Source organism: Etheostoma spectabile, chromosome 1 (assembly GCF_008692095.1).
Source record: "Etheostoma spectabile isolate EspeVRDwgs_2016 chromosome 1, UIUC_Espe_1.0, whole genome shotgun sequence".
Lineage (NCBI taxonomy): Eukaryota > Metazoa > Chordata > Actinopteri > Perciformes > Percidae > Etheostoma > Etheostoma spectabile.
The window spans coordinates 30,078,358-30,090,691 of NC_045733.1; the positions used below are offsets into that span (position 1 = coordinate 30,078,358).

Consider the following 12,334-nt stretch of genomic DNA (forward strand, 5'->3'; position numbering starts at 1 on the left):
CAACAAGGCTGTCAGTGGACTGGCGTTTTAAGCTAACGTTAGCAATCAAACAATCATAGATAATTACAACATTTCTGAAATGATTCCCGTTTTCTGTTATTGTTTGTAATGAGAAAAGTTTATTATTTCATGGGTTTCACAAATTTCCGTACGACACGTTATGCCGTTTACATCTGCACATGCGCAACTCAAATCTGCACTCGACTCACATCAGGTAGTGACAGCGTCGCTGTTCTGTAAGGTAAGAAAGGGGCACTATTTGGACCATATCTTTGCTGCTTTCTTGCTTTTTGCTCGGTGTTTCTCTATAGAGCTCCCCCTACAGCTTCGGAATAGATGTTTAGCAGCTCTGTTTGGTCAGTCGGCCGTTTCCTCTTTCTCTGTTCCTCCGACAATGATTTCCTAGCTCTCCTAGCTTCTGTTTTGCCGGCTCAGCCGTGACGATAGCGTGCAAAACTCCATTGCTACCTTGTCCTTTATAGCTAGTCGGTTCCCGGTTGGGGGTGTGTGTTGGGGGTGTGTATGCGTGCAGTAACGTGAAGCAATTTGTTAAATCATGAAACTTGATATCACGCGATACTTCCTGACGCTGAGGCCGGCGGCCCGGCGGACCAAAGTTGCCAGGGAGGTTTTTTTCCGCTAACGGGCGCTAGCTAGGGGGAAGCGAGACGACCACCATTCAACACTGTGTGTGTTTTATAGGTCAATTGTATATTGGAACAATCTTCCAGTTGGGATTCGGGACAACGAGGGAAAAACTGGTTTTAAAAAAAGACTTAGACTACATTTGTTTTCGATATCATAATATTGTCTGGATTGGTTGAGCGAGGTTGTATCATGTGCTATATTATTCTTTATTATATTTAGTTTGTTAGTATTTTTTGCATTGTCAGTTTTGTTTGTGAATTTATATATGATATATTTTTGATGTTTTGTTGTATTTATTGTCTTTTGGATGTATTGTTTGGACCCCAGGAAGACTAGCTGTCGTCTAGCTGGCGTCAGCTAATGGGGATCCTTTGAAATAAACAAATAAACTGGAAAAAAAGTCACATAACCATGCCAATGACTCCAAAGCTGTTCAGTTAAGGTACATTAAGCTAAAAAAAAAAAATTCCATAGTTCCCCTTTAAAAATCAACTTTTCATGGTTGCGCTGTTTGCGCTGTCCCTTTAAGTGGAGAGGTCGGCGATGAGCGTCCTGTAGCGCCGCCGCGTGGCTGACTCATGTTGTTACATATTTAACCCTTACGTTGTCCTTGGGTCAAATTGACCCGTTTTCAGTTAATTATAATAAGACAACATTAAAAATATCAACAACCTTTAGAAAAAAAACACCAAAATTGTTAATAAAAGCACCCAAAACATAAAAAAAAAGACAAAAATGTTGGAAAAATAGATAATAATGTTGAAAAAAAGTGACCGTGGTTGACAGAAGACAACACAAGGGTTTTAAACTGCACATAAACACATACTAAAACATTTAATATCATAACACAGGAGAAAACGGAATTGAGTTTGGTTATCAGCACGTTTGCAGATATTATTCTTAACACTTTATATTTAAAAAACAACACTCATATTATCCGGTCGTGAAATCATGATTCTTCTTATCAGTTTGGAAAATAAGTTTTTTTTGTATGTGTTTTTTAAAATGTAGGCCTATATATATAAAAAAATGTACGCCTGTATAATGTTAAATTAAAATAGATTTGTGGATATTATTTTCGGTGTATTGTAATAGTTAATGGAGAAAGTATATAGGCTGTGTTTTGGACTTTGGTAAAGTTAGAAAGATATTCACAGATTCGAACTTCCGGGATCAATTACTCTATAGCGAAATGTTGTTAAATCACAAACGACTTATCTTTCTTATCTTTTCCTAAGGTTAACAACGAGCTACAAACTCATTTTCATCCAAACGACCCGTCCTTCCACCTGGAGAATAACATTGGTCTGTCCGAGCAGCCGGGGGAGACACGGCAGGGAGACGAGTGCTTAGGGACCGTCTACAAAGTAAAAGACCGAGAAGAGCTACCACGAAAATATAGGAAAAGAAAATAGGACTTACCTCAATTATTGCTTGTCTAATGGTAGTTGTACTACAGCACCTACTTTAAAAAAAAATAAGTACAACTAGCAGGGGGCCATCTATGTGTCTAGCCCTTTTAGAGACCTGAATCGTCATTTATATGACATCTAGCCTATTAAATGATTTTGGCAAAAACAAATTCACCAAAATTATAAATATGCTTTTTTTTTTAAAGTATGCGCTGTAGTACAAGTACCATTAGACAAGTAATAAATGAGGTAAGTTTGAAGGCACTACCTTATTTAATCAGTAAATTAATTTATATTTTTGTGGCATCTCTTCTCGGTGTAGTAATTTGTAGACGGTCCCTAAGCACTCGTCTCCCTGCCGTGTCTCCCCCGGCTGCTCGGACAGACCAATGTTATTCTCCAGGTGGAAGGACGGGTCGTTGGGATGAAAACGAGCTCGTAGCTCGTTGTTAACCTTACTACGATAGGAAAGATAAGTCGTTTGTGATTTAACAACGTTTCGCTATAGAGTAATTGATCCCGGAAGTTCGAATCTGTGAATGTCTTTCTAACTTTACCGAGGTTTCAGTCGGATTGTTTTGTGCGCGAACAGGAAGAAAATGCACTTCCAGTTGACAAAAAAAAAAAAAAAAAAAAAAAAAAAAAAAGCACAGAAGAAGCTAAAAACAGATTACTAGGCAACGGGTTAAATTGTGAACACACAGCGAGGGTTAGAGTGAGTCTGACAGCGTGGGGTTAAAGCTGCTGGTTATGGGTCAACCTGTCACGTGTTACACGTAGTGGGCTGGAAATGAGCAACAAGGAAGCAAAACTCGGCATCAGTTCACCGCCTTTCACCGCCCCCCTCCACCCGTCCTCCTCCGACAAACCACAGAAGTTAGGCTAATTCCAGCGCGTGTGTGGTGCAGTTTTCAGACGGGCTCCGTTATGAAGAAGCTGATGGTGCTCGTGCTCCTCCTCCAGGTGTCCGGATGTGCGGACAGCAGGTGCTTCTGTCAGGTCAGCCACTCGCACCAACCTGATACCTGTTTTTGTGATCGGCATATTTAATATTCTGCGTGTAGTTTACATTGCAACGTGACTTTCTACCCTCTTCAAAAGGCCTACCTGTGTTTAACCCTTGTGTTGTCTTCCTGTCAACCATGAAACAAAGTTATCGCTTTTTTTCTGACATTTTTGTCACTTTTTTAATGTTGCGGGTGTTTGTTTTGATGTTTTTTCCCAAGTTATTTGATATTTCTAATGTTGACATTTTTAGCTTATTTCATAGGGCCATTTTCTTTTATAAAAAAACTGAAAATGGGTTAAATTTGACCCGAGGACAACACAAGGGTTAAGACATCCACCTGCTAGAGCAATTAAAAGCACCCTAACCTGTTTTGTTTTTAAAAATTAAAAAAGCACGTAGGCTTATGTGTTAAATTATACACGCCTTTATTACTGGTGGTGATAAGTAACTAAGTACATTTACTCAAGTGCTGTAGGCGTACTTAAGTACAAATTTGACGTAGGCTACTTGTACTGTATACTGAGTATTTTCATTTTTAGGCATTTGTGTCATCATTTCCTCTCCACTTGCCTTACATTTCAGAGGCAAATATTTCACCTTTCTTACCTACTTATATATCAGCTTTAGTTACTTTACAAATTATTGTTTGCACACAAAACATGTCGATTAATTAGTTGGTCTACATAATGTCGGAAAATAGTAGATTTATTTGATCAGGACAATGCAAATTAAGCAACATTTCTGTAAATGCGCCAGTGTTAACCAGTCGGCTAATTTTCAACTGTAGTCCTAGTTACCCAGCATGCATGTCTTTACGGTGGGAAACCGGAGGAAACCCACGTAAACACAGGGAGACCGCCACACTGAAAGGCCCCCAGAACCTTAGACAGAAGTGCTAACCACTGAGCCACCGTGCTGCCTTGTTGATCAGTGTAAAAATGTATAAAACGTTGTGTGTAAAATGTTGATCAGTGTTTTCCAAAGCCCAAGATGACGTCCTCAAATGTCTTGCTTTGTCTACAACTCACAGATATTCACTTTACTGTCGTAGAGGAGTGAAGGAACTAGAACATATTCACATTTAAGAAGCTCAGAGAATTTTTTTACTCAATTAAAGCAATTAAAAGATTATCAAAACACTTGGTAATTAATTCAGTTGACGACAACTAATGGACATATCGATGAATCGTGGTGTGTTTTGTGTCTAACGAAGGTCACGGGAGACCTGGACGACTGTACTTGTGATGTGGAGACCATCGACGGCTTTAACAACGACCAGCTTTTCTCCAAACTTCAAACTCTTCTGGAGTCAGACTATTTCAGGTTCTACAAGGTAAAGCGACCTGATGGATAACACACACACACACACACACACACACACACACACACACACACACAGTGCGTAAGATCAGCAATTCTTAACGACTCATAACAAACACACTCAAAGTAATTTGTAGTGCAACAGGACAAAACACAGGATAACATGTGACTTGATATGAAAACACTACAAGAAAGTATAAAACAGTAAACACATACATTTATACCATGGATGTAGGAGAGTGATGACGCTCAACTTCAGTTATCAGACAGTACGTTTGTCTTAAGTGACATCATCAATTCAAACTGAACTTTAATTTGGACAGCACCCTCATTTTTATAAAAACAGGGCAAACCGTAATTATTATGAATGAATAAGTCATGTAAGTGTCCACAGCCAGATGTTTCTGGAAGGTTCACTGGTGTCAGCTGGAGCGTGAGAAAGAAGATTAAAAAATAAAACAACGGGACAATAATACATGCAATGTTTGGACTTGATCCTCCGCAGGTGAACCTGAACAAGGCGTGTCCGTTCTGGACGGTCCGCAGTCACTGTGGTCTGAAGGACTGTGCTGTGCAGCCGTGCTCCCCTGTGAGTACCTCCTCTCCTCTCCTCTCCTCTCCTCTCCTCTCCTCTCCCCTCCTCTCCTCTCCCCTCCTCTCCTCTCCCCTCCTCTCCTCTTGCCTACCTGCTTTAAACAAACCACTCACCTGTACTCACATCAGACTCACTAAAAAATCTGTGTGCCCACAGAACGACGTGCCAGAGGGGATCAGATCCTCCTCCCACAGCAAGGTGAGTCACGGTCAGGTGATCAGGAGTCACCAGTGTGGAATCTTGTTGAGTTCTATGTTCATTAACAAAAAAAAAAAATCAGAAAGGCCAGAGGACTTTCAAACTTTATCCTGAAAATGTACTTCCGCTTATCCAGTCTGCAGTGGCAATCTGTCCACAAATAATGCCACTGGATGAAATCTGAAGCCCTTTCCAACTCTTGTTGGTGCAAATAATGAGGTCCGCCGTCAAAATTTTAGGTAAAAGCACACACAAAAAGACTGACTTGAATGATTAAAAGCCGAGAACGAGGAGATCTTAAAACATTACTCTCACACAGCTGAGGTTGAAAAACTGTGTGGCTTCCTGGATCCAGATTCCCCTTCCCCGTCACCTGTGATTCCCTTTCTAATCTCCACTTAGCACCCACACACAGGTGCGCAGGTGACAGAACAAACAAACCATTCACGCAGACCTACCGCACACACACACACTACTCACATAACAACCGTAAATATCCAAATAGGCCATTACACAGTCTAAAAACAGCCTAATAACTCACCATGTTTGATGCATCTGACAGGTTAGGTGACATTCATTTCAAGCCCCGTACACGACTGTTTCTATGTCTAATCTGAGAAATGTGGGAAAAAGATAAATGAAGCAATGTTCATCACTCTCTCCCTTTACTTCCCCCTCACACAGACTGTATACCATCAAGCAGCCACTAATTTCCTATACAGTGCCAATTAGTTAGCCCTAAATTCCCTAATGTTTCAACCAGGTTTTGGCAATGTAATTAAATAAATAACTAATTTAGGGATTCTAATAGCTTTAGGGATTTATAAGAGGTGACAATAAACGGGATTATAAAAAATAAACAAGAGTTTTGGCCCACTATAACACATTTTCGGATAATAACTATGTAATTCCGAAGAAACAAAGAGATTTAGGGGTTAAGAGGCAATATAAAAAAAAGATATAAAAAAAAAGAAGACATTTGAAGAAATAAACTGGAGCTTTATTGCAAAGTCTGGTATCGCCACAAATACATATGGGGCTACTGCTGCTATACAGTAGATAAGGGATTTTAAGGCACTCTAACGAAATTGTTGTGGCAGTTGTTGTGTGTGTGTGTGGTGTGTGTGTGTGGTGGTGTGTGTGTGTGTGTGTGTGTGTGTGTTGTGTGTGTGTGTGTGTGTGTGTGTGTGTGTGTGTGTGTGTGTGTGTGTGTGTGTAGTATTCAGCAGAATTAAACGAGCAGCCGGTTGAGTGTGAGCAGGCGGGGCATCTCGGAGCTGTAGATGTTTCTTTAAGGTGAGTCACAATAATACTGGATAAGATCACTGTTAAACATTGGATACTAACTATACTAATACTAAACTATACTTACTACTATTCTGGGTCATACTAGGTTTATGTGTAATATAACAAATAATAATTGAGCCAAACAGGCAAAGCTTGAACCGACAGACTTCTCTGTTTTCGTTTCCAGTGACGAGACCAGAGAGGCTCTGCTCAACTGGAGCAAACACGACGACGAGGCAGAGCGCTTCTGCGTGGTCGACGGTACGTTTACATAACATAACATACAACAACATGACATAAACAAACTTGTGTTTTTTATTCAATGCACACTAGACGTAGGGCTGCTCAGTTATGGGGGGGGGGGGGGGGGGGGGGGGATCATATCCATCCCTCTTTGTCCGCTTATCCGGGGTCGGGTCATCCCTGTAAAAATCATTCTCATGATTATTTTGTTCAATGTTGAAATCACGGTTACTTAAAACAATTAGTTGCAAAGATGTTGCAATTAAGGAACTTAAACAACAGTGAAACAAAATCAACTGTGAAAACACCTTGAACTATGAAATTTCCGTTAAAGGTCCCATGGCATGAAAATGTCACTTAATGAGGTTTTTTAACATTAATAGTTCCCCCAGCCTGCCTATGGTCCCCCAGTGACTAGAAATGGTGATAGGTGTAAACCGAGCCCTGGGTATCCTGCTCTGCCTTTGACAAAATGAAAGCTCAGATGGGCCGATCTGGAATCTTACATCTTATGAGGTCATAAGGGGCAAGGTTACCTCCACTTTCTCTGCTCTGCCCGCCCAGAGAATTTGGCCCCCCCATGAGAGAGAGACATCACGGCTTTCAAACGAGCAAAGTGGCATTTGGTCAAGGCCGCATTATCACAAGATGTGAAAGATGCAAGTTTCTTATTATTATTCATACATTTATATTTATAATTAATATTAGTATTTTATTGTACTGGTTTATTTGATAGGGACCTGGCATATTCATGAACATTGTTGTATAAAAAAACACCATGTAAATATGCCAGAATTAGTAAAAATAACTACTTTTCATCTGTAGTCCCTAATATTATATTAATATAGATGGATTATTAAAACGCTACAAAAGTGTCTGCCAGTGTGTAAATATTCCTTCAGCTCGTTCTTTAGTTTTCTTTGGATGAGATCACATTTGGCTGAAAAAAATCAGTTCTAGCGACTTCCAGCTGACTGTGGGACTTGTTGTTTCCCAGACGAGGAGTCACCGGACTCCCAGTATGTGGACCTGCTGCTGAACCCGGAGCGCTTCACGGCCTACAGAGGACCAGAGGCCTGGCAGATCTGGAACAGCATCTACGAGGAGAACTGCTTCAAGTAAACCCTCACATTATAGAACAATTACAGCGGAGATCAGAGGATGATCTTCAGCTATTTTGTTGCTTTTCAGATGACCTTTTCATCCCCAGATGTGTTGATGTTGAATGTTTGTGATAAACTGATTGTTGAGAAAATTCTCTTACTTCAGAACTGTACCGTCACAAATCTGAAAACAGGGCTGTTTCATCATGACACCATGAAAAGTTGACTTTTTAGAGATACAGTACGTGGTTCTCACAGGACAGTGACGTACAAACATATGATGATCTTATTAAGATAAGATACATTGTTGTAGATTAAGCTACCCAACGGTACATAAAGGAGTTAAAATGAGCACAACCATAAACATCTACAGCAGGGAAATGAAACATAAAAACATAAACACTTTACTGCATTATAAATACCTTTACTTTTCATACTTTAAGTAAATGTTGTTGATTATACTTACATAAATTAACTTTACTTAAGCCAGCGTGGCTAAAAAGCATGTATGAATGTAAAACAGTGATGGTTGAGCGAGCTAGAGCATCAATTCTAGTTAGTAGTTTATTTTGAACATGTAAAAAAATAAAAAATATACACATACAGTCATGCATCCATATTTATAATTAAAATGACAGATAAATAAGGCCATGTACTTCTCAGCATAATCTTCCAAAAATGATTGAAAGTAATTCAAACAAAAATGATAAATGATCAGAAAGAGCGCCGTACAAAGCACTACTCAGGGCAATAAAAGTCTCTTTTCTCAATGTTTCTCAGAGATTATGTTTTAAACACAAATACATCCCCCCCCCCCCCCCCCCCCCCCCAAAGGGGGCGTATTGTCAGATAAATAAGTGATCCTGTCTGTCTCTGTCTGTCTGAGTCAGCTGTACTCCCAGTACACTGTTACAGTATTGTCTCGGGGTTACTGTACATGGGGCCCAGAAATGTCCCTAACACAGCAGAATAAAAAGAAAAGACAGAATCCAGGCAAGGGACAAGGTCTCTGCAGACACAGAGACCGCCACACAGTTCTAGTGGGATCATAAATGGTGATTAAGAGGGATTACTTTAGTATTATTGAGTAGTCTATGTTACCCTTTTTGCATCCAAAAGTCAAAAAGGCCTTTATTTGAAGCCCCGTACACTATTGCTTAAATGTCCAATCTGAGAAAAGTAAGAAGCAGAGTTCATCGTTCTGTCCCTTTACTTCCCCCTCACAGACCGTATACCATCAAGCGACCACTAATTCCCAACTTGTTCCACAGCAGCTCAGGAAGTGAAGGTAAGAGGTTACATCTCACCACTATTCACTTCATTTGGACTGTCAGTTTTGTTCCCCGAGTGTCTGACCACAGCATTGTGTTCATTTATTTACAGCAAAGACCTTCTACAGCTGGCTGGAAGGTGAGCTGACATTTCACCTGCAGAGAGACAAAGTTGTTCTATTGTTTTCTTAAACTCTCGTCTCTGAGTGTTTTGTCTTTGTCTCCCAGGTCAGTGTGTAGAGAAGAGGGCTTTCTACCGGCTCATCTCCGGGCTCCACGCCAGCATCAACATACACCTGAGCGCCAGATACCTCTTGGATGGTGAGACCCTCGAACACTCGCACAGACCCTCAGCCATTATGTTAGCTTAGCTTAGCTTAGCTTAGCTTAGCATGAAGACTGAAAGCAGGGGGAAACGGCTAGCCTTGCTCTGTCCAAAGTGGAATAAAAATATTGTGTATCTGGTTTCTTTAGTGCACAAACAAACAGAAATTTAAAAATGACACAAGTGTGACATTCTGAAAACGTTAACGGACTTATCCTGGACACCAGCAGGGACGTTCTCCGAGCGTTCTGGGAACGTAAAATATTTATAAAAAAAGTCAATTTATTACCTTGAATGAAATGAGAATTTTGTCTGGATTTGAAAATTTTTGGAAACATTTGTGATTTATGTAAGTACCCCACTCAAAAAAATACACACCATATATAGGTAGTCGTTTTTAGATATTTTCTTTAGGCGGAAAAGTTACATATTATACCTTTTAAGTAACTGTCCTGTCAGCGCTGATTTTCCTTAGCTGTGTTAAAAAAAATAATCGATTCTTAGATGCACTGCAATTCTCTCTAGAATGATTTGATGCTTGATTCTGATAAGTTAATAATGTATAAAAAAGTGTTGATATTTTTATTTAAAAGTTACTGTGTCCGGACATGTACATATCAGAAAACAGAGAGACTGAAAGAGGATAATGGACAACTTGAAGGAACAACTTAGAGTTTAGGCAAGAGTGAAGAAAACACACTAAAATGGCCAAAAGGAAAACATTTAGTTTTGTATATATACACATGATCTAATAAGACATACGTAACATAATTAGGCAAAACACATGAAGGCTGTTCATCTACTTTATTTCATTACATGTGACCACCTCATGTTTCATGTTCTCCACCTTTAAACATGACTGAGCCTCTGACGTGGAAGATCCCTGTGAGAGAAGGGGACTTTCACAGTCATGTTTAAGGCTGAAGCGTGGAATGACCACACAATAAAAGCCTCAGTAGACTTTATGTGTGACAAATATGTCAAAATATAAGCTTTGTCCAGCTGCTTTGTCTAGAAAGTGATTAGCAAACTCTTGAGTAACAACTCAGATTTACATGTATGTTTTTAAAATCGCCCATGGTAACGTACATAACAAATTGTTGCATTGAGATGCATAGATAATCGTTTTAGAATCGAATTGTGAGGTGTCAAGAGGTTCCCACCCTTGTTCTTTACTCCTAACCATATCTCTCTCTCTCTCTCTCTCTCTCTCTCTCTCTCTCTCTCTCTCTCTCTCTCTCTCTCTCTCTCTCTCTCTCTCTCTCTCTCTCTCTCTCTGCTAACCCTTTCCTTCCTCAGACAGCTGGTTTCAGAAGAAGTGGGGTCACAACGTGACCGAGTTCAGGCAGCGTTTTGATTCGGAGCTGACGGCCGGCGAGGGCCCCAAGAGGCTCCGCAACCTCTACTTCCTGTTTCTGATCGAGCTGCGAGCGCTGGCCAAAGCGCTGCCTGTCTTCCAGCAGCCTTCCTTCCACCTGTACACCGGCAGACCGGAGGAGGACCGCAGACACAAAGAGCTGCTGCTGCACATCCTGCAGCTGGCCCGGTCAGTCGGACACTAGTCTATATCAGCATTATATATTCTATATTTCATTTACGGGATTGTTCTGCCCGGAGGTTCTGCTGAACGTCCCTCATTTTTCGGCCAGATGTCCCTTACCTTCCACTTTCTTTCTGTTGGCATTCTTAAGTCTGGTCAATTTGGGAAAAATCCTCCAAGGTAGAACCGACAAATTATACTATAAACTAGAACAGGGGTCTTCAACGTTTTCCAGGCCAAGGACCCCCAAACTGATGGCGAGATGGAGCGGGGACCCCTAATTATATATATTGTATAACATTGTGTTATATCAAACTGGTCCTATAGTGCCATGTGTGCATTGATGACTGAAAGACATCTTCTGCCTCCATTTATCTGTTTACTACAGTGTGTTGAATTCATGTTAATGTGTATTTAAAGACATTCAATTGGAAAAAATTGCAGGGGGGGGCGGGAATATTAAAAAAAGTCTAATCAACCAAAACTTTCGTAACCCGCATGCAGTACCTCCGCGGACCCCCTGTTGAAGACCCCTGTACTATAACATGTCTGTTATACGTCTTTTTTTTTTTTCAAGTAAAATTCTCATCACAGGTTCGACAGCCATTTTAATTCCAGAGCACGCCTGCCTACGTGCACATGTTCCACTGAAACCAGTTCCAACCCGAGGCTATTTTGCCGAAGCACCGTCATTGTGTCGGCCGTTTAGCGCCGCCCAAGACAATTGTGATTGGTTTGAAGAAGTGCCAATGAACCAGAGCGCGTTTTTCTCCCACCCCGGATGGTTTTTGGACTAGCCAGACCTTCCCCCTCAGCGCTGTGGAGGAAGGTCTGGCAAAGCGAGACTAGTCTGACGCTGATACCAGAACAGCTCCAGATTTAATATAGTTTACGTTTTCACTTTTGCAATTTCCTCATACATGGTAAATGTTCATTTTTGTTTTATTTACTTTTCACTTTTTTCATTAATTTTGTTCATTCCATTTTTATTTTTTTATTTTTTAGGCATTTTATTTATTTATTATTTTTTATTAGCATAGTTATATATTAGGAGATAACAGGCACAGGCTAATTACTGCTAACTAACATGCTAGTTAACGATAGTAATTAAACCTGAACAGCTGACGTAAGTCCAAACTGTCTGCGTGCTTCTCCTGACAATACGGTAATTTGTCGACTATGCGACAGTAAGTCGCGTGGTTATGACACAATCGTTAGCCTATTTTTACAAAAACATCTACTACGGAGCCATAACGTGAGCTACAAGGTAACGGAGCCTTTTTATACATTGTCGTGTTTCTTTAGAAATAAACAACGGACAAATAGAGTCTTAAAATGCTTCAGATGGAAAGTTCTTCACTGTCAAAGTGGCGCCAAAATGAA

The 12,334-nt window shown here is 40.4% G+C and overlaps 1 protein-coding gene across 1 annotated transcript in view; it reads left to right on the forward strand.

Moving 5' to 3' along the window:
• Positions 1-2,684: 2,684 nt before the first annotated feature.
• ero1a (endoplasmic reticulum oxidoreductase 1 alpha) overlaps positions 2,685-12,334 on the forward strand; it is a gene marked incomplete at its 5' end in the record, with an annotated part of 12,567 nt that continues 2,917 nt past the window's right edge. Inside the window, 11 exon segments of the mRNA XM_032512294.1 lie at positions 2,685-3,059; positions 4,283-4,402; positions 4,895-4,978; positions 5,141-5,182; positions 6,402-6,478; positions 6,657-6,730; positions 7,710-7,830; positions 9,042-9,103; positions 9,199-9,225; positions 9,315-9,407; positions 10,711-10,957. Of these exon segments, the coding sequence (XP_032368185.1) occupies positions 2,988-3,059; positions 4,283-4,402; positions 4,895-4,978; positions 5,141-5,182; positions 6,402-6,478; positions 6,657-6,730; positions 7,710-7,830; positions 9,042-9,103; positions 9,199-9,225; positions 9,315-9,407; positions 10,711-10,957 (1,019 nt within the window).